Source organism: Tamandua tetradactyla, chromosome 7 (assembly GCF_023851605.1).
Source record: "Tamandua tetradactyla isolate mTamTet1 chromosome 7, mTamTet1.pri, whole genome shotgun sequence".
Taxonomy (NCBI): Eukaryota; Metazoa; Chordata; class Mammalia; order Pilosa; family Myrmecophagidae; genus Tamandua; species Tamandua tetradactyla.
The window spans coordinates 18,665,024-18,685,020 of NC_135333.1; the positions used below are offsets into that span (position 1 = coordinate 18,665,024).

At 43.9% G+C, this 19,997-nt stretch overlaps 2 protein-coding genes across 2 annotated transcripts in view; both read right to left on the bottom strand.

Annotated features, from left to right (window-relative positions):
* Positions 1-19,997, bottom strand: part of LOC143690374 (kinesin-like protein KIF28P) — a 187,815-nt gene that overhangs the window by 79,403 nt on the left and 88,415 nt on the right. The window contains 2 exon segments of the mRNA XM_077168175.1: positions 7,756-7,863; positions 8,487-8,575. Of these exon segments, the coding sequence (XP_077024290.1) occupies positions 7,756-7,863; positions 8,487-8,575 (197 nt within the window).
* LOC143690842 (uncharacterized) lies at positions 1,454-3,510 on the bottom strand. Its single transcript, XM_077168541.1, has 2 exons — positions 3,396-3,510; positions 1,454-2,960 (listed from the first exon to the last, which is right to left on the bottom strand). The coding sequence occupies exon 2, from the start codon at positions 2,802-2,804 to the stop codon at positions 1,488-1,490; it is 1,317 nt and encodes a 438-aa protein (XP_077024656.1). The 5' UTR covers positions 2,805-2,960; positions 3,396-3,510; the 3' UTR covers positions 1,454-1,487.

Sequence of the window (19,997 nt, forward strand, 5' to 3'; positions counted from 1 at the left end):
GAAGGCTTCCTGCTGTGCTATTCCCCACTGGAAATCAGCGCTCCCTTTGAGCAAGGGGTATAATGGGGCAGCAAGGGCTGCAAACCCTGGGACCCACAACCGGCAGAATCCCGCTGTCCCTAAGAACTCTCGCAGCTGCTTTCGGGTTGTGGGCGGGGGTATCTGTGTTACAGTTTTTTCTTTCTAGCTTCGGTGAGCCATCGCTTTCCATTCTTAAGAGTATATCCCAGGAAGATTACTTCCCTTTTACAGATTTGGGCTTTTTTGGCCGAGGCTCGATACCCCAGTGCGGCTAGCTCACTTAACAGTTTTTGGGTTCCATACTCACAGTCCTCCTTGGTGTCTGCTGCCAACAGTAAGTCGTCTACATATTGTAGCAAGGTGACTCTGGGATGCTGAATTCTGAAGGAGCTTAAGTCTTTATGAAGAGCTTCGTCAAAAATGGTGGAGGAGTTTTTGAACCCCTGGGGCAAGCGTGTCCAAGTCAGTTGGTTCGAGGACCCTGTCTCTGGATCGACCCACTCGAACGCAAACAAGGGTTGACTGTCCTTATGCAAGGGCAGGCAGAAGAAAGCATCTTTTAGATCAAGCACAGTATACCAAGTCTTTTCAGGATGGAGAGTGCTGAGCAGGTTATAGGGATTTGGCACCGTAGGATGTATATCCTGCACTCTACTATTTACTTCCCGTAAGTCTTGCACCGGTCTATAGTCTCTAGTCCCTGGCTTTTTGACCGGCAATAAGGGAGTGTTCCAGGCTGATTGACAGGGCTTAAGTACTCCCAAGCTAAGGAATTTCTCTATATGGGGCTTGATTCCTTCCCGGGCTTCCTTGCTTAAGTAGTATTGTTTTACCCGAATTGGAGAAGCGGTGGGCTTTAGGGTCACCACTACTGGGGGCTGATTGACTGCTAACCCTAACCCAGCAACTTCTGCCCAGGAATTAGGGAATTCTTCAAGCCAGGCCTGAGGAATAGAACCGTGGAGCTGTTCTGATTTTACATACAGCTGATATTCTTCTTCGACTGGCAAGGTGAGGGCAGTTATTACAGGTTGGCTTACTAGCGGGTTTAAAAATTCCACCTTTGGCCCCTTAGGATTGAAGGTGATTCTCGCTCTTAGTTTAGTTAACAAATCTCTTCCCATAAGCGGGGCAGGGCACTCAGGAATGACTAGGAAGGAGTGTTGAACCCTCCCCTTCCCCAGGTCCATGGTTCTTTTAGTAGTCCAGGCGCGGTAGCGACTGCCATTTGCTCCCCGCACTAAGGACCTTTTTGTAGAGAGCGGGCTTATAGGTTTTTGGAGGGCCGACACTACTGCTCCTGTGTCGACTTCAAAATTAATTGGTACCCCCTCCACATTAAATTTTACCCTGAGCTCGGGGAGGGGTGCCGAGCTCTGACTCCCCTAGTCTTCACTTTCTAGAGCCAACGTGGCCGGTTGTTGCCAATTTGGGGGCCTAGTACCCCTCCGTTTTTTCGGACAGTTTTAGGCCCAGTGCCCAGTTTCTTTGCAGTAGGCGCACTGGTCTGGACTAAGAGGGGTACGATAACGCTGACCCGAGGGATTTTCTCCAGCTCGTCCTCTACCTTCAGTGTTTCTTTCAACTACTGTGGCCAGGATCTTTGTTAATTCTTTCGTTCTCCTTTTCTCTCTCACCAACTCTTTTTCCTCTCTCTCTCTCTCGTTCCTTTGTTCTTTTTCCTCTTCTGTTTCTCTCTTATAAAACACTTTTTCAGCTTCTTTGACTAAATCTCGCAAGGCTAGGTTCTGCAACCCGTCTAAGCGCTGCAGCTTGCGTCTAATGTCTGGAGCTGATTGGCCGATAAAGGCCATGGCCACTGAGGCTCTTTGATCCTCTGATTGAGGGTCAAAGGGAGTATACCTGCGGTATGCTTCCATTAGTTTTTCTAAAAAGACTGAGGGCGATTCGTCTGCTCCCTGAATAACCTCTCTTACCTTGGCTAAATTGGTGGGCCGGCGTGCGGCTGCTCGGAGACCCGCTACTAGAGTCTGGCGATAGATGGACAGATGCTCCCTACCTTCAGAGGTGTTCGGGTCCCAGTTAGGGCGGCGCAGCGGGAACCGATCATCGATGATATGCTGGAGTTGGGTGGGTCTCCCGTCTTGTCCAGGAACTTGCTTCCTGGCTTCCAGTAGGATCCGATCTCGCTCCTCCGTGGTGAAGAGAGTTCCCAGGAGTTGTTGACAATCATCCCAAGTGGGCTGGTGAGAGAACATAAGGGACTCCACCAATCCAGTCAGCCTAGTGGGAGTCTCAGAAAAAGGAGGGTTATTATTTTTCCAGTTATATAAGTCAGAGGAGGAAAAGGGCCAGTATTGTAGAGCGGGCATTTCTCCCCCGTGTCCATCATCCACTGGAGGCCCGTACGGTCTGAGGGGGAGAGTGACCGCTACATCAGATGGGCTTAGTGCTCGTCTGCTTCGTGTACTATGTGCCGGTCCTGGTTCATCTGGGATTGTCTGTTGGTGAACCTGTGGAGAGGGAATGGAAGAGGGCGGAGAGAGGGAACTAGAGGAGGGAGAAGATGAGCTAAGAGAAGGGGGGTCCTGTACCGGAGCTGAAGGGTAGGGAGGAGGGGAAGAAGGACCTGCGTCGAAGAGGAATAGATCCGATTGGGATTCCGGTAGGACTGCAGGAGGTAAGGAAGGATAGAGTTTCGGAGCTTGAGAAGGACCCGGCACCTTGATTGGGAGTACAGAGGGAGAGTCATGTTGACCAAGAGGAGTGAGAAACGGCTTTACCCATGGAGGTGGATTTTCACACAGGTCCTGCCAAACCATGATGTAGGGCTGCTGGTCCGGGTGGCCATACGGGTCAGGGCGGAAGATGACTGACTTGACGGCCCGAATCAAGGGTAGATGAAAAGCTCCTTCCCGAGGCCATTCCACGTTAAAAGAGGGCCACTCAGCCGAGCAGAAGGTCTGCCATTTGCCTTTCTTTACAATAAAAGATAGATTCTGACCTCTTTCCCTGACCTCAGACCAGTGTCTTAAGGTCAGAGAAAGTGGAGTCGACACTCCCTGACCCATCTTTGTTAAAACAAAAACAGTTCCCAACACACAAATACAGACAGACACACACAGAGCCGGCACACCACGTTTACACAGTTTCAGAGACACAGCTCAGACTTGCCTGATGACTGTGATTGAGTTTCCCCCATCAGAAGGGAAACAGAATCAGAGTCGGCTCTGTAGGAAGCCTCCAGGCGTCCCCGGAGGTCCCCCAATCCCGAGGCGTCCCTCGGGAGAGTGACCTGCAACCCCGGACACGTTTGTCGGTTGCGGTCGGGGAGTGCTCACGCGACTCTCCGACAGTCACTGCCAGTCTGACAGACTAAGCGATCGCACCTCAGACAAAAAGGCCTCACTTACCCCGAGAGAGAAGGCTGTTGGAGCCTCCCCTACGAAGAGCCGATCTCGGTGGAACCTCCAAATGTAAGAATTTGAGAATTTTGCTACGCAAAGGAGGACTCCAAGAGACGTTCTCTCATGCAACACGCAAGGGGTTTATTTTCCACACATGTGTGGGGCTCACTGAACACGCAGGAACAGAGAGCCCCCGCCTGAGCTTGTAAAAGTTTTTTAAAAGGGGTAAGATGAGGGGGGTGGGAGTCGAGCATGGGTCACAGGTGCTGTTTTGCAAAAAGCAGATAAGAGCAGCTTTACAACAAGCACTTTTAACAGTTTCACAGCGAGCATTTCTTGAGCATGAGTCATGGGAGTGGCTATTGCAGATAGCCACAGTTTTACAACAAGTGATTTAGGCGCAAGGAGTCAAGGGGGGGAAGGGCGAGAAACAGATAACCGCCCTGGGAAAGTCTCGGATTGTTTATTTTCAACCTGATGGGGCCCATAATTCTTTTCTTTATAATTCTTAACTCACACCAAATGCATAGCCATGAATACAAAATGACACAAATGCTTTTGCTGGATATTTCAGAAGCTAAGATATATGTAAATAGCGAAATTAAGCAGGAAAAATTAGCTACTGTTAAGCTTTATAAAATCCCTTTTTACAGTCAGGATAATAAAGCTCCTAGAAGTAAATCTTCATGATTTTGTGTTATGAAATGGTTTCTTGGACTTTACACCCAATGCACAAGCAACAAGAGAAAAAATAGATAAATGGAACCTCATCAAAATTAAAAAGTCTTGTGCCTCAAAGGACTTGATCATAAAAGTAAAATGGCAACTTACACAACGGGAGAAAAATTTGGAAACCACATATTCGATAGGAGGCGTAAAATGTAATGAAATCCTTCAGCTCAACAACAAAACAACAAACAATCCAATGAGAAAAATGGCGAAAGACTTATATAGACATCTCTCCAAAGAAGATATATCAATGGCCCAAAGCACATGAAAACATGCTCAACACGACTAGCTACTAGGGAAATGCAAATCAAAACCACCATGAAATACCATTTTACTCCCACTAGAATGGCCATTATTAAAAAATAGAAAAATTACAAGTGCTGAAGGCACATGGAGAAATAAGAACACTCATTCATGTTTTAGTTAGTAAGTTGTTGGGCTGCAATATACCAGAAATGGAATGGCTTTTAAAAAGGGAATTTAATAAGTTACAAGTTTACAGTTCTAAGGAAGTAAAAGTGTCCCAAGTAAGGCATCCAGGGAAAAACACCTTAACTCAAGAAAGGCTGATGGGTCTGAAACACCTCCACCAACTAGGAAGTCACATGGCTGGCATCTACTGGTCCCTTGCTCCTGGGCCCTATTGTTTTTAGCCTCCATTCCTGTGGGGGCTCCTCACTTTGCTTTTCCAGGGCTGGCCTTCATCTCTTGGCTTCCCTTGGGTCTCTCTAGGTTCTGGCTTGCTTAACATCTCATAGCGAAATCTGCTGGGCTCCAAGCAACTCCAAACATCCATGTCTCTCTTCTTCTAGTGTCGGCATCTGTGTTAGCTCTGCTGTGAAGTTTCTGTTAGCTCTGTCATTTCTGTCTTTTCTGAATCTCTCCAAAATTCTTCCTCTTTTAAAGGACTCCAGTAAATGAATCAAAACCCACCTGGAATGGGTGGAGTCACATCTCCATCTAATCAAAAGGTTACACTCACAATGGGCACGCACATCTCCATGGAGATAATCTAATCAAAAGTTCCCACCTATAGTATTGAATCAGGATTAAAATAAATGACTGCCCCCCCCAAGATTGATTCAGGATTAAAACATGGCTTTTCTGGGGTACATTATACTTTCAAACCAGCACAATGGCAGGTGGAATATAAGATGGCGTAGACACTAAGGAAGACAGTTGGACAGATCCTCAGAAAGTTAATATAGAATTATCATTTGTCCCAGCAACTGAAGGCAGGGACTCAAACAGATATTTGCATACTGATGTTTATAGCACCATTATTCATAATTGCCAAAAGAAGGAAGCAACCCAAATGTCCATCAACTGATGAATGGATAGACAAAATGAGATGTATGCACACCATGAAATATTATTCAGCTGTAAAAAGAATGACTTTCTGATACATGCACAACATGGATGAACCTTAAAGTCATTAAGTAGAGTGAAGTAAGCCAGACACAAAAAGGCAAATAGTATATGATCTTACTGATATGAAAAATTAGACTAAACAAACTGCGAGAGTCAGAATCTAGACTATAGGTTACCAGGGGAGGAGGGAGTAGGAGTAGCAATAGGGAGTTAATGCTTAAAATGTACAGTTTCTGTTTGGGACAACGGAAAAGTTTTGATAATGAATAGTGGAGATAGCAGTACAACATTGTGAACATAACAGCACCAAATTATATATTTGAATGTGGTTAGGCTTCATATATATGTTACTAGAATAGAAATTACAAAAAAAAAAATTCCATTGAACTGCACAGCACCAACAGCAAATAAAAAATGGACTATAGTTAATAGCTCAATTGTAAAAATGTGCTTTCATCAATTGTAACAAATGAACCACACAAAAGCAAGGGGTTAATATTAGAGTGGTAAATGCGGACCCTGAATTTTCTGCATGATTGTTCTGTAAACCCGAAACCTCTCTAATAAAAAAAAAAGTAACCCTGCAAGGAAAAACATGAACTGTTGAAAAATAAATTTTAAGAAAGAAAAAAAAGTGTATTCAGACTCTCAACTCTTCCACACAACATGTTGAAAAATGAAATGTAGACACTGCTAGGGTTCTACTTCTGGTAAAGGCAGGCTATGTTATTCAGGTATCTTTTCTGCTAAAAACAAGGGAAAAAACTAAATAAAATATTTTGCCACCTTAAAATATAATTAAATAATAAATATTAAAAAAAAAAAAACGGAGTAAAAGGGAAAAAACGACTTAAAATAGCATTACAAACAAGGCCAGTAGGGAACTACCAAACCAAATTCTGGGGGAAGCCTGAACTCAGAGAGGCCTGTTGGAAGATTGGATCACTGAAGCTGCTTTTTCCCTAAGGGCAATTGTCAGAAAGCAAATTTAAAACAACACACACACGGAGAGTTAAGCATAGAAGCCAAGGCCTGACCTCCTCAGGGTGTGGGGTCTTACTGGAGACCCTCCCCACACCACAGCAGGAGCTAGCTACGCGGACAGTGTGAGGTGAGCCGGCATCAGAACGGCCCCTTCTCCACCCCCCGGGGGCTGGAGTGGAAACAGAGGCACAGGCAGAGGAGGAGAGGGAAAAGTGAAGATGTCCGTGGGAAGTTTTGGCTCCAGAGTGCCCCTGGTCTGACCTGTTCTGGGGGGCTTCACAGCCTGGGTGGCCAATTAAACCCGAACTGCGGTTGGTGGTCCCCCGCATCCGGCCGACAAACGTAAACCCCTCGAAGTGGGTGATGGGCACAGGCGTTTGAACATAAATGTTTTATAGTCTTTGATGTGCTGTCATATTTCACAGTTTTAAAAAGTTTTTTTAAAAACTGGTTTTGACCCAGAACATTTTGGGAACTTGAGGGCAATGAGCAGAACAGAAACCCCGAGACACATCGGGCGGTTGCTCAGCCGCGCGGCCAGGCTGTTCTCCGGGGTCGCTGCCCCGGGCCTGGGTGCGGGGGGCTGGGAGCGCTGCGCCCGGGAACGCGGCCCGCTCGGCCCGTCCTGTGCAGTCAGCTGAGGCCCCAGCTTCCAGCGGGCGATGGAGTCTGGGGGCTACCCCAGGGCACAGCATGTACCGGAGGGACACTAGAGACAGGCCTGCTCTTCTGTGTTTCCTCTGAAGACAACGGGAGAGGAAACGGTGTCTTGAGCTCCTGACATGAGCAGAGACAAGCATGGGGAGGGATCAGCCTACCCGGTTTGTGAAACGACCTTTCCTGGAGTCTTAATAAGAGTATGGGTTTTTTCACTGCTTCAGAAGGGCAGCTCACTCCCACTCCCCCTCTCTCTCACTCACAACACACATACCCACACTTACACAACACATGCACACTCATACTCTCACTAACACACACTAAAACCACCTGGGTGACCTTTGAGACTCCCTTTTGGTCCTAGAGCCTTTAAGTCATGTTGGAAATGGAGAGAAAACACACAATGCTAGCGATTAGGAAAGATTCCAGGAATGGGCAGTGTGGGAGAAAAACCCAGCGGGGAAAATAGAGAGGGCTTTCATTTCCCTACAGTCTGTCTTCCAGGAAGCCCGGCCTCTTACCCTGTTACTGGGTCCCCCCAGGTGGCAGGTGGTACAAACAACCTTTGACCCTCAGAGCCTGCTTGTGGTGGCTCTCCCCCAGCCCCCCCAGATGCGAACCTCACCTCGCCAGTCCCTTGGTGGGTCACCTTCACCATGACCTCCTTCTGCAGGTCACAGCCCCTGGAATGTGACGATGCTAAATTCTTCACTTTCAATTCCATTGTAAGTCCCTGGTAAAGGAAAAAAATTCTCACCAAATAACCCTGCAGTTCTACATTTAGCAGCCCACGCCATCTCTGCAATTTCTTTTTCATCCCCCCTGCACACAGCAATGAGCCAGACTTTCTGAAAGAAGATGGTCCAGCGCTTGCTCCTTGGAATTCCTCCTGAGAGAAGTGATTGACGACCGGAATTTCTCAGCAATGCCCTGGAACGAACACTTGGATATTTACCAAAGTATTTAAGTCTCCTAAGTTTCCTGCCGGGTCTTTTCCTGGGCCACCAAGGGAGCAGCCCCAGCACAGTGCTTCTCAGCGGTACCAGGCTGCAGGGACCAGGACCTGAGGGGCCCTCCTGGTGATCTCTCTGGGCAGGGGGTGGCTGTGGCCAGCAAATCCTGGCCTGCACCCCTGGGCACAGGCAGAGCGGACCGGGAACACCCAGCTTTTCTGAGGTTCTGCTGCGCGCTTCCCTCCAGAGCTTGAGCAGAGACTCTCGGCTCTCCCGGCTCTGCGCCTCTGTCTATACCCAGAGGCAGTCTGGGGCCGCGGGAGCAAGGCAGGCGTGCACCTGTTCTTCCAGGCCCTTCCTGGACATGCCACTGGGTGTGGCTTTCTGGTCCCTGATAAATTACCTTCTTCACTTCTTTACTTATTTGATTTGCTTCTGCTACCAGTGGCGTCAATTTGAGATAATCCTGGAACACAGCCAGGACCCCAGGGCCTGCTTTCCCACCCTCACTGCTCCCAGCACCTTTTGAAAGCAAATCAGAATGAAAACCAGAGTGGTTCACTTGTTCTATGATACTGTTCAGCCATGAATAAATTTGTATGGCCATTTGTTCATTCATTCAGTCATTTACTTAATTGCTCATCAAATAGTCACGGAGCCAAAAGGTGCAGGGATTGAGATAGGCATTGATAGGGCCCCTGACCGCGAGAGAGTCACAAACCTCATCCAACTTTCCTGCTTCAAAACCTTTTCTCCACCCACAGCAGCACTCACAAAAGGGCCCAGAAAAGAGCAGTCTGCCCAAACAATGTCCTCTGTAACATTCTTGTTATAGAGAATGTAATGAACACTTGGATATTTACCGAAGTATTTAAGTCTCCTAAGTTTCCTGCAGGGTCTTTTCCTGTGTCCTTAGGGAGCCAGGCCCAGCCAGCTCTAATTTTAGAACTGCTCAGGAAAGGAGTAAATAAACTATCTTCTATCCACAGCGCAGGACCCTGTGGGGACTTTCACAAGAGTGAGATAAACCCACATGCACTGGCTTACAAAGATGGTCATGATAGGTTAAGGGAAAGTGCAGAATTATATGGAGAATATGATCCCATTTTAATTTTTAAATGCATAAATTTATATGCTTTGTACAAAGAAGTCTGGAAGGATACTCATCAAAAAATAATAATAATAATAATTGCTGCTGGGGAGACAAGCCAGGGAAGAGTTAAAAGGATTTCTTTCTGTATTATTTGCTTTTTGAAAGTACAAGCATGTGATTAAAAACAAAAAGAAAAACAAAAACAAAAACAAAAACTACCCATGGAATTGTACAGAAGCAAAAACTAAGTAAGTGTGGGTAAAGAAGACACTGCCTGGCTTTTCTTAAGTGGTAGCTCTTCTCAACCCAAGTGCTTTGGTGGCTCCCCCCCAGAGACGCTCTCTGCCTCCTGGTCGCATGATTGGTCTCAGCGTCCTTGACCCACGTGGCTCCAGACTGTGGGAGATTGGAAGATCATCTTGCAGCTTGCCCCCAGCACAGCAGACAACCTGCTTTTACACCTATGGCATCTGGTGTCCCTTTGCAGAGGTGACGGGGAAACTCAGGTCAGCAGCGGCTACCCGTTGTCAGGAGCTCTCATTGCCTTAGGAGCGCTTCGCTGCGGCAAAGGCCAGCCTGAGCTCTGGGGCCCGGCTCCCCATGCTGCCCGTGCGGCCTATCGAGGTTCTCAGCACCTGCACCCCAGGCCTGCAGCTTGCTGGCTTCACTGTGTCAAGCGGCTCGAGGCTAGAAGGCAGGTGTGCAGTCAATCCTGGTGAGTAAATACACAAGTGGGTGGGTTACCCAGGCTTAGAACTACGACGTTTTGCTTTTTTTTTTTTTTTTAGGAACTTTAGCAGGAGATGAGCAAGGAGGTGAATTTCAAATCTACTTATTTTGCTAAAATTCTGAGAAAATTTTGGTCTAAAGAAAAGGTGGAAACATTCTGCACGGCATGTGGGTTTGTCCCACTGCTCATTACGCATGGCTTCATTAACGCAGGTTCATGCAGAGTTTGTGTGTTGAATGAAGCACGAGTGCACTGGTGAGCGGCTCCTCCTCCGGGAATCCCAGCATATCACAGGATCTCAGCCTCTCCCGGCTACGGGGCTGGGCCCCTGAGCAAAGTGAATCAGGGCCTGGGGATAGGACATGGGAGAAGGGTGTCAAAAGCATCTATCTGAGGCATAGGCAGAGATGGACAGAGAGGTCAGAGTTTTTAAATGTTTTTTTTGGGTGGATAATCCCAGATTATTGCTGAGGTATAGAGGATGGGTTGAGAGGAGAAGCAAGAATCTCTGACCCAGATACTCCAGGATATAGATTCTTCCAGGAAAAGCCTGGATTTTGCTCATTCCCGAAACTCCAGCTCAAAGCAGGCTCCCAATCTGTGTCCCTGCTTATTGGGACACAGCTTCTGTAGGCCCATGAACCCCCTGGGTAGAGTTAGAAGGCAAGTGAGGAGCACAGACTCCTGGCTGGCCTTCTCCTGGGAGGAACATGCTGTCCAGGACAGACTGTGCTTGCCCAGAACAGAGGGGCATGTGCTCATGCTTGGGCCTCTGGCCAGGCATGAGTGCACAACTAAGCTTCTGCTGGGGGACTGATTTGGTTAATCTCATTCATTCATTCAACAAATATTTACTGGGGTCCCACCATTGCAAAGCAGTATTATCAGGCTCTGGGTATTCAGAAGTGAACAAGCGCCATGTCATCTCCATGGCAGCAGGAAACCGCTTCATTCAGTGCTGCAGTTCTTGGGCTTACAACTATACTTGGCACATAGTAGGACCTCAGTAAAGATTTGTTGAATGGAAGGAGATATAAATGAATGAAAGAACAAGAGAAAAAAATTCTTTTGAAATTTACATTCTCATGTTAACAAATAGATAATAAACAAGTAAGATAATAAATCAACAAGGTAAAATTTGTGATACCTGCTATGAAGAAAATAGAATTAATTGAGAAAGAGTAACTAGATGAAGTCAACAGAAGGGAAGGTCTGTCTGAAGAGATAATATCTGAGCTGAGAGCTGGAAGATAAGAATGAGCCAAAGATGGGGGAAAAAAAATAGGCTACAAGTACAAAGATCCCGAGTCAGAAAAAGACTTCATGTTTCTGGTGAGTAGAAAGGAGACCAGCAAGTTCAAAGTGAAGTGAAGAGAAAGGAGTGTAAGATGAGGTTGGAGAGGAAGCATGTGGTGGAGCAGCCAGACTCTCCGGGGCTGAGAGGAGGGGCATGCATTTTATTTTAGGAGCAGTGAGAAGGCAGTGAATAGTTTCTAACAGAAGAGTGTCGTGACATGATTAAGAGTGAAAAATGGATGGAGAGGGTCCAAAAGGGAAGCAGAAGATAAACTAGGAGGTGGTTACTAGGCAGGAGGAGGTGGCATGCACTGAAACGCAGGCACAGGATGGGTAGGAGAAAGGCAGAATGGGTGAAAGGGTGAGGGGAAGGATGAGAGCTAGGTTTTTGGCTTCAGCAGTTTGCCAAAATGGGAAAACAAGTGGATAAAAGCAGGCTTGGAGTGGGTGTGGAATCCGGAGTTCTTTTTCTACCACTTTAAGTTGGAGATGCCTATGAGACATGCAAGCAGAGATGCCTAGGAGGCAGGTGGACAGGCTAGTCTGGAACTCAGGAGAGCTGGAAGTTGCTAGCCTAAGATGTCATCTGGAGCCCCTGAGATCGGATGAGATCAGTCAAGGGGGAAAGTATCAGTATAGAAGCCCTGGGGCACTCAAAATTTCAAGATTAGTTAGATGAGGAGGAGTGAGGAAAAGGACTATGGACTAAGTGGCCTGGAGGAAAATCAGGGGAGGATAATGTTCCAAGAGTAAAATATTTCCTAAAGGAGCAAGTACTCAACTGTTTTAATGTGCAGCTGAGACCTCAGTAAGAAGAGCGCACACAAAAGCCTGCTGGGTTTGGCAACATGGAGGGCGCTGGCAACTTTGTCAGGCACCACATCAGGGGATGGGCAGAACAGAAGCCAGACAGTAGTTTGCTAAAAAGTGCCTGAGAGATGAGAAAACAGAAATTTATTTATTGCTTTTGCTCTAAAAGTGAACAAAAAGAAATGCGGTGATCTCTCTCTGCTGTGAGGGAGGGACACCAGCCCCAAACCCCAAGGGCTGCCCACAGTCGACCAGAGCATGGCCGTCCCTGGGGGGTTGCAAGCCTTCTAGCCAGCACCTTGACCTGGACATCCAACCTCTGAAACAGAGGGAGATATTTTCAGGGAACCCAATTTGCTTAAGCTACCTACACTGCTTTATTGGAAGATCTCCAAAAGAAATAGCCATTGTCAATGAAACCATCAGATCTCTTTTAAAGACATGGCCTAAGAAAGAAGAGAACATGAAAAGTCCTGACCGAATCTGCAAATGCAGTTGAATCAAAGATAAGGATGAACTTTTTAGCAAAACAATCCAGTTCTTTAAAAGATAAGCCCTAGAAACTTGCCTAATCTAGTGTCATTTTGACACCAGCAATGATAATCTAGTTTCCCAGATGCCTTGCCAAGCTCATCTGTGAGATGGTTAGAGAGGATCAGTGGAATGAAGTGCTAAAAGAGGAGATCATCTCTTGTCTTCATAATGCCTAAACATCTTCACTTATATTAATACATTTCTTTCGGAGACTGTGGACTGTGGGAAATTAAATACTGTCACTCAAGAAGATCATCTCTTTGACTAAGATATGTGATGCCTCAGATTTTTTCTAAATCAGGCTAGGCACATTAGCTGAGACTTATCTTAAAATTACTTGAAAGTAACCAGGAGATACTGACTGCAAATTATAAAACATCTTTGGAGCCAGGGCAAGATAGCAGCCTAGTGAGGTGTGGAATTTAGTTTGTCCTCCAGAGCAGCTAGTACATAGCCAGGAAAGGTACAGAATAACTGCTGGGGGAACATCAGTGACCGGCACACAGTGCACACCAGCCTGGACCAGGGAGAATGGATGAAATCCCACACAGATCTGTGAGTCCCCCAAGCCACAGACGCCAGTGTTCCTACCCCATGGGTACAGCAGGCTGGTTTCCTGAGAAGAAAGGAAACTGACTTTACCAGCAGCAAGGGTTTAGTTCAACCAAGCTCCAATTATGTAACTAATTAACAAATTGTGACTACTGAAAACAGGCTCCCAGCACAGAAAAACCTGGAATAAGCATTAAAGGTACTAGGAGTTTTCCCCCCAAAGCAGAGAAGGTGCAGGGCTAACAGGAAAAAAAAAAAAAAAAGAGGCTTTTTGAGTTGGACAGCACAAAATCCTGGAAAAGGGTTGGACTCCCAAGAAAAAGAAGCAGGGGTCTGGCTCTAAAAAGGCTTTTTTTTCTTTTTGTCTACTCCCTAACAGCTCATTAGATAGAACTGGAGGCAATCTCAGGCTCCTGCAGGGCTCCAAGCAAGGGTGGAATTAAGGTTGTCTGAGAAACAAAGTAACTAGTCAGATAAAAGGAGTTAATTCCCTAAAGGATGTCTCTTCCCCAAGAGAAAGGTGGGGCCCAGCTGAGGTGGAATCCCACCCTCAAGGAATTCAGGCCCTAGGGACTGGAAAACTGAAGTAATTAAAGCCAACCTACAACCTCTCCTCTGTCCCAGTCATGCCCCCAACAGGGAGAGTCTGCTGAAATTCAAGACATGACATCACTTTAAGCTGGTGGGAAACTGTGGGCAGACAAGTGCCACATCCTGAGTAGGACAAGAAAAGCACAGAGTCTAGAGGCTTCATAGGAAAGTCTGTCAACCTGCTGGGTCTCACCCTCAGAAAACTGACCCTAGTTACTCTCTCCTCCTGAGATGTGGGCCTGTCTCATTTGGGAAAATATGACTTGGATCTGTAATATATGAGGAGACCCTCCCCCTGCCAAAAAAATATGCAGAGCAAGAAACAGAAAAATCAGAACTGAAAAATTCTGATCAGTTAAACAGAAACTGTGCTAGAAGTCTAGAATAAGTTGAACTGAATGTCAAAGAACAGATACAGAACAAAGTCACCCAGCAAGAAAATCCTAGGTAAAAGAGTAAGAACAAAATAATCAAGGAAATCAAATGCTGGATGCCAGCAAAAAATAATGAGTCATACTAGGAAAATCGAAGATATGGCCCAGTCAAAGGAACAAACTAATATTTCAAATGAGATACAGGAGTTGAAATAACTAATACAGGATGTTCAAACAGACATGGAAAATCTCATCAAAAACCAAATCAGTGAGTTGAGGGAGGATGTAAAGAAGATACTGGGGGAAAAAATGAAGATGATATAGGGCAAACAAAAAGAAGAACTTGAAAGTTTGAGAAAACAAATCACAGAACGTATGGGAATGAAAGGCACAATAGAAGAGATGAAAAAAAAAACAATGAAAACCTACAAAAATAGATCTCAAGAGGCAGAAGAACTAGAGTGCTGGACATCTGAAACCCAACACACAAAAGAAAACATATGGAAAAAATGGAAAAATATTAACAGGGTCTCAGGGAATGACAACATAAAGTGCAGGAATATATGTATTGCGGGTGCCCCAGAGGAAGAAAAGAGGGGAAAAGGAGAAGAAAGACTAGTGGAGGAAGTAATCACTGAAAATTTCCCATCTCTTATGAAAGACATAAAATTACAGATCCAAGAAGTACAGCACACAGAATAGATCCAAATAGACATACTCCAAGACACTTACTAATCAGATTCTCAAATGTCAAAGTCAAACAGAATTTTGAAAGCAGCAAGAGAAAGGCAATTCATCACATACAAGGGAAACCCAATAAGACTATGTATGGATCTCTCAGCAGAAACCATGGAGTCAAAAAGGCAGTGGCATGATATATTCAAGATTCTAAATGAGAAAAACCGCTAACCAAGAATTCTATATCCAGCAAAATTGTCCTTCAAAAATGAGGGGGAGATTAAAATATTTTCAGACAAATGATCACTGAGAAAATTTGTGACTAAGAGACTGGCTCTGAAAGAAATACTAAAGGGAACACTATAGGTAGATAGGAAAAGGCAGGAGAGAGAGGTGTGGAGTGTAGAAATGAAAACTATCAGTAAAGGTAAAAAGAGAAAAATAAAGATATGACATATAAAATCCAAAAGGCAAACAGGTAGAAGAAAGTACTGCCTTTATAGTAATAAAGTTAAATATTAATGGATTAAACTTTTCAATCAAAAGACACAGACTGGCAGAATGGATTAAAAAACAGGACCCATCTATATGTTGTCTACAGGAGATTCATTTTAAATCCAAAGATAAAAATAGGCTGAAAATGAAAGGTTGGGAAAATATATATCATGCAAACAACAATCAGAAAAGAGAAGGAGTAGCTATACTAGTATTTGACAAATTAGACATCAAACATAAAACAATTCAACTATAAGATATAATAATCATAAATATTTATGCAACAAACCAGAGGGCTCCAAAGTACATGAGGCAAACACTGACAGTAATGAAGTGAGAAATAGACACCTCTACCACAGTAGCTGGAGATACCAATTCCCCAATCTCATCGACAGCCAGAACAACTGGACAGAGGATCAGTAAAGAAACTGAGATTTTGAATAATATGATAAATGAAGTAGACTTAACAGACATTACAGAATATTATATCCCACAACAGCAGGATACACCTTTTTCTCAAGTTCTCATGGATCATTCTCAAGGATAGACCATATGCTTGGTCACAAAGCAATAAATTTTAAAAGATTGAAATCACACAAAAACACTTTCTCAGATCATAATGGAACAGACTTAGAAATTATTAACAAGCAGAAGGCCAAAAAATTCACAAATATATGGAGGCTCAACAACACACTCTTAAACAACCAATGGGTCAAGAAATTACAAGAAAAATCAGTAAATTCTGAGGTAAATGAAAATGAAAACACAACATATCAAAATTTATGGGATGCAAGAGAGAGCCAAGATGGATGCTTAGTGAGGTGTAAGATTTAGTTTGTCCTCCAGAGCAGTTAGTAAATAGCCAGGAACAGTAAAGAACAACTGCTGGGGCCACATCTGTGACCAGAAACACAGCGTACCTCACTCTGGACAAGCTGGACCACCTGCAAGCTCACCCAGAACCATGAGTTATCCTAACCAAGCTGGCTGGTGCCTCTCCCCCACAGGCTGCTTCCCAGAGGGGAGAGGAGACTTTACTAGCAGCAGGGGCTGAGCACAACCAAGCTCCAACTGTAGAATTAATTAATAAGTCCTGACTACTAAAAATAAGGCCCCCAGCTCAGCTGAACCTCGAGTAAAAGCTGAGGTTGCTGTTTTTTGCCCCAGTGCAGAGGGGGCAGGGCTGATGGAAAACAAACAAACAAACAAACAAACAAAAAAACATAGAGGTTTTTTGGATCCGACAGCACAAAATACTTGAAAGGGTCTGGACCCTGAAGGAAAGGAGGGGGCACATAGGACTTGGACATACACAAAGCAATGTACCAACTTAAGTTCTGGATTGGCAAACCTGAGGAGTGGGGCTCCTGCTCTGAAAAGGATTTTTTGGGGGAGGGGGGGTTGCAATTCTATGGCTTGACTGCTATTTGGATGCATCTGCAGAACTTCTCAGGCTTCAACTGCCCCAGGCAAGGGCAGAATTAAGCTTGTTTTTGTCTGGAGGCTGTGCCTTCCCCAGGAGAGGGGTGGGGCCCACCTCAGGTGGAATCTCTCCCTCAAGGAATTCAAACTCCAGGTCTGGAAAACTGAAGCAGTGAAAGCCAGCCTACAACCTCTCCTCTGTCTCCACCATGCCCCCAGCAGGGAGAGTCTGCTGTAGTTAAAGGTACCACATCACATTCTGCTGGTGGGACTTGCAGGCAGACAAGTGCCACATACTGGGCAAGATAGGAAAAACACAGAGTCCAGAGGCTTCATAGGAAAGTCTTTCAACCTTTAGGGTCTCACTCTCAGGGAAAACTGATGCAGGTGACTCTTTCCTCCTGAGAGGAGGCCAGTTTGGTCTGGGAAAATCTGACTGGGGTCTGTAATACCTAAGTGGGCCCTCCTAAGGGTGTGTGTGTGGGGGGAAGGCACCATACAGATAGCGCAAGAAACAAGAAAACAATAACTGAAAAATTCTGATCTATTAAACAAAACCTAAGCTAGAGGACTAGAATAAGCTGAACTGAATGTCAAAGAACACATAGATGACAAAGTCATCCAGCAAGAAATTCCTAGGGAAAAAAAAAAAGTGAAAACAATCTCCAGAATAAGCTAATTAAGGTAATTAAATGCCTAGACACTAGCCAAAAAATAATGAATCATACTAGGAAAACTGAAGATATGGCCCAATCAAAGGAACAAACCAACAATTCAAATGAGATACAGGAGTTGAAACAATTAATTCAGAATGTATGAACAGACATGGAAAATGTCATCAAAAATCAAATCAATGAATTGAGGGAGGATACAAAGAAGGAATGAAGGAATGAACAAAAAGAAGAACTCAAAAGTCTGAAAAAACAAATCACAGAACTTATGGGACTGAAAGGCACAGTGGAAGAGATGAAAAAAACAATGGAAACCTACAATGTCAGATTTCAAGAGGCAGAAGATAGGATTCGTGAACCAAAGAACAGGACATCTGAAATCTGACAAGCCAATGAAAATATAGGGAAAAGAATGGAAAAATACAAGCAGGGACTCAGGGAACTGAATGCCAACATGAAGCTCATGAATATACATGTGTTGTGGGTGTCCCAGAAGGAGAAGAGAAGGGAAAAGGAGGAGAAAAACTAATGGAGGAAATTATCACTGAAAATTTCCCAACTCTTATGAAAGACTTAAAGTTACAGATCCAAGAAGTGCAGCATACCCCAAAGAGAATAGATCCAAATAGATGTACTCCAAGACACTTACTAATCAAAATGTCAGGTGTGAAACAGAAAGAGAGACTCTTGAAAGCAGCAAGAGAAAAACAATTCATCACATACAAGGGAAGCCCAATAAGATGATGTGTAGATTTCTCAGCAGAAAGCATGGAGGCGAGAAGACAGTGAGATGATATATTTAAAATATTAAAAGAGAAAAACTGCCAGCCAAAAATTCTATATCCAGCAAAACTGTCCTTCAAGAATGAGGGGGAAATTAAAACATTTGCAGACAAAAATTCACTGAGAGAATTTGTGACCAAGAGACTGGCTCTGAAAGAAATACTAAAGGGAGCACTAGAGACAGATAAGAAAAGACAGTGGAGAGAGGTATACAGAAGAGTATAGAAATGAAGACTATCAGTAAAGGTAAAAAGAAAAAGTTAGATATGACATATAAAATCCAAAAGGCAAAATGGTAGAAGAAAGTACTGCCCAAACAATAATAAAACTACATGTTAATGGATTAAACTCCCCAATCAAAAGACATAGACTGGCAGAATGGATTAAAAAACAGGGCCCATCTATATGCTGTCTAAAGGAGACACAGTTTAGACCCAAGTATAAACATAGGTTGGAATTGAAAGGTTGGGAAAAGATATTTCATGCAAATAACACTCAGAAAAGAACAGGAGTAGCTATACTAATATCCAACTAATTAGACTTCAAATGTAAAACAGTTAGAAGAGACAAAGAAGGACACTATGTATTAATAAAAGGAACAATTCAACAAGAAGACATAACAATCATAAATATTTATCCACCGAGCCAGAACACTCCAAAATACATGAGGCAAACACTGAAAAGAGAAATAGACACATCTACCATAACAGTTGAAGACTTCCATTCCCCATTCTCATCAATGGACAGAACATTTAGACAGAGGATCAATAAAGAAACAGAGAATTTGAATAATACAATAAATGAACTAGACTTAAAAGACATATATAGAACATTACACCCCACAATAGCAGGATACATCTTCTTTTCAAGTGCTTGTGGATCATTCTCAAGGATAGACCATTTGCTGGCTTACAAAGCAAGCCTCAATAAATTTAAAAGGATTGAAATAATACAAAACACTTTCTCAGATCATAAAGGAGTGAAGTCAGAAATCAGTAATAGGCAGAGTGCCAGAAAATTCACAAATGTATGGAAGCTCAACAACACACTCTTAAACAACCAGTGGGTCAAGGAAGAAATTACAAGAGAAATCAGTAAATATCTCGTGGCAAATGAAAATGAAAACACAACACATCAACATTTATGGGATGCAGAAAAGGCAGTGCTAAGAGGGAAATTTATTGCCTTAAATGCCTATATCAAAAAAGAAGAGCAAAAATCGAGGAATTAACTGTCCACTTGGAAGAACAAGAGAAACAACAGCAAACTAACTTCAGAGCAACCTAAAGGAAAGAAATAATGAAGATTAGAGCAGAAATAAATGAAATTGAGAACATGAAAACAATCAAGAAAATCAACAAAACCAGAAGTTGGTTCTATGAGATAATCTATAAGATTGATGGACCCTTAGCAAGGTTGACAAAAAGAAGAAGAGAGAGGATGCCAATAAATAAAATCAGAAATGGAAGATGAGACATAACCACTGACCCCACAGAAATAAAGGAGGTAATGAGAAGATACTATGAACAACTTTATGCAAATAAACTAAACAATGTAGATGAACTAGACAACTTCCTAGAAAGGCATGAACAACCAACATTGACTTGAGAAGAAACAGATGGCCTCAACAAAGCAATCACAAGTAAAGAAATTGAATTAGTCATTAAGAAGATCACCAAAAAGAAAAATCCAGGACCAGATGGCTTCACATGTGAATTCTATCAAACATTCAAGAAAGAATTAAATTCTTCAAAAAAATTGAAGGGAGGAGAGGCTACCTAACTCATTCTATGTAGCCAATATCACACTCATACCAAAGCCAGACAAAGATATTACAAGAAAAGAAAATTACAGACCAATCTCTCTAATGAATAAAGATGCAAAA

Coding starts and splice junctions, on each gene's coding strand:
- LOC143690842 (XM_077168541.1), bottom strand. CDS start 2,804: ATGGTTTGGCAGGACCTGTGTGAAAATCCACCTCCATGGGTAAAGCCG.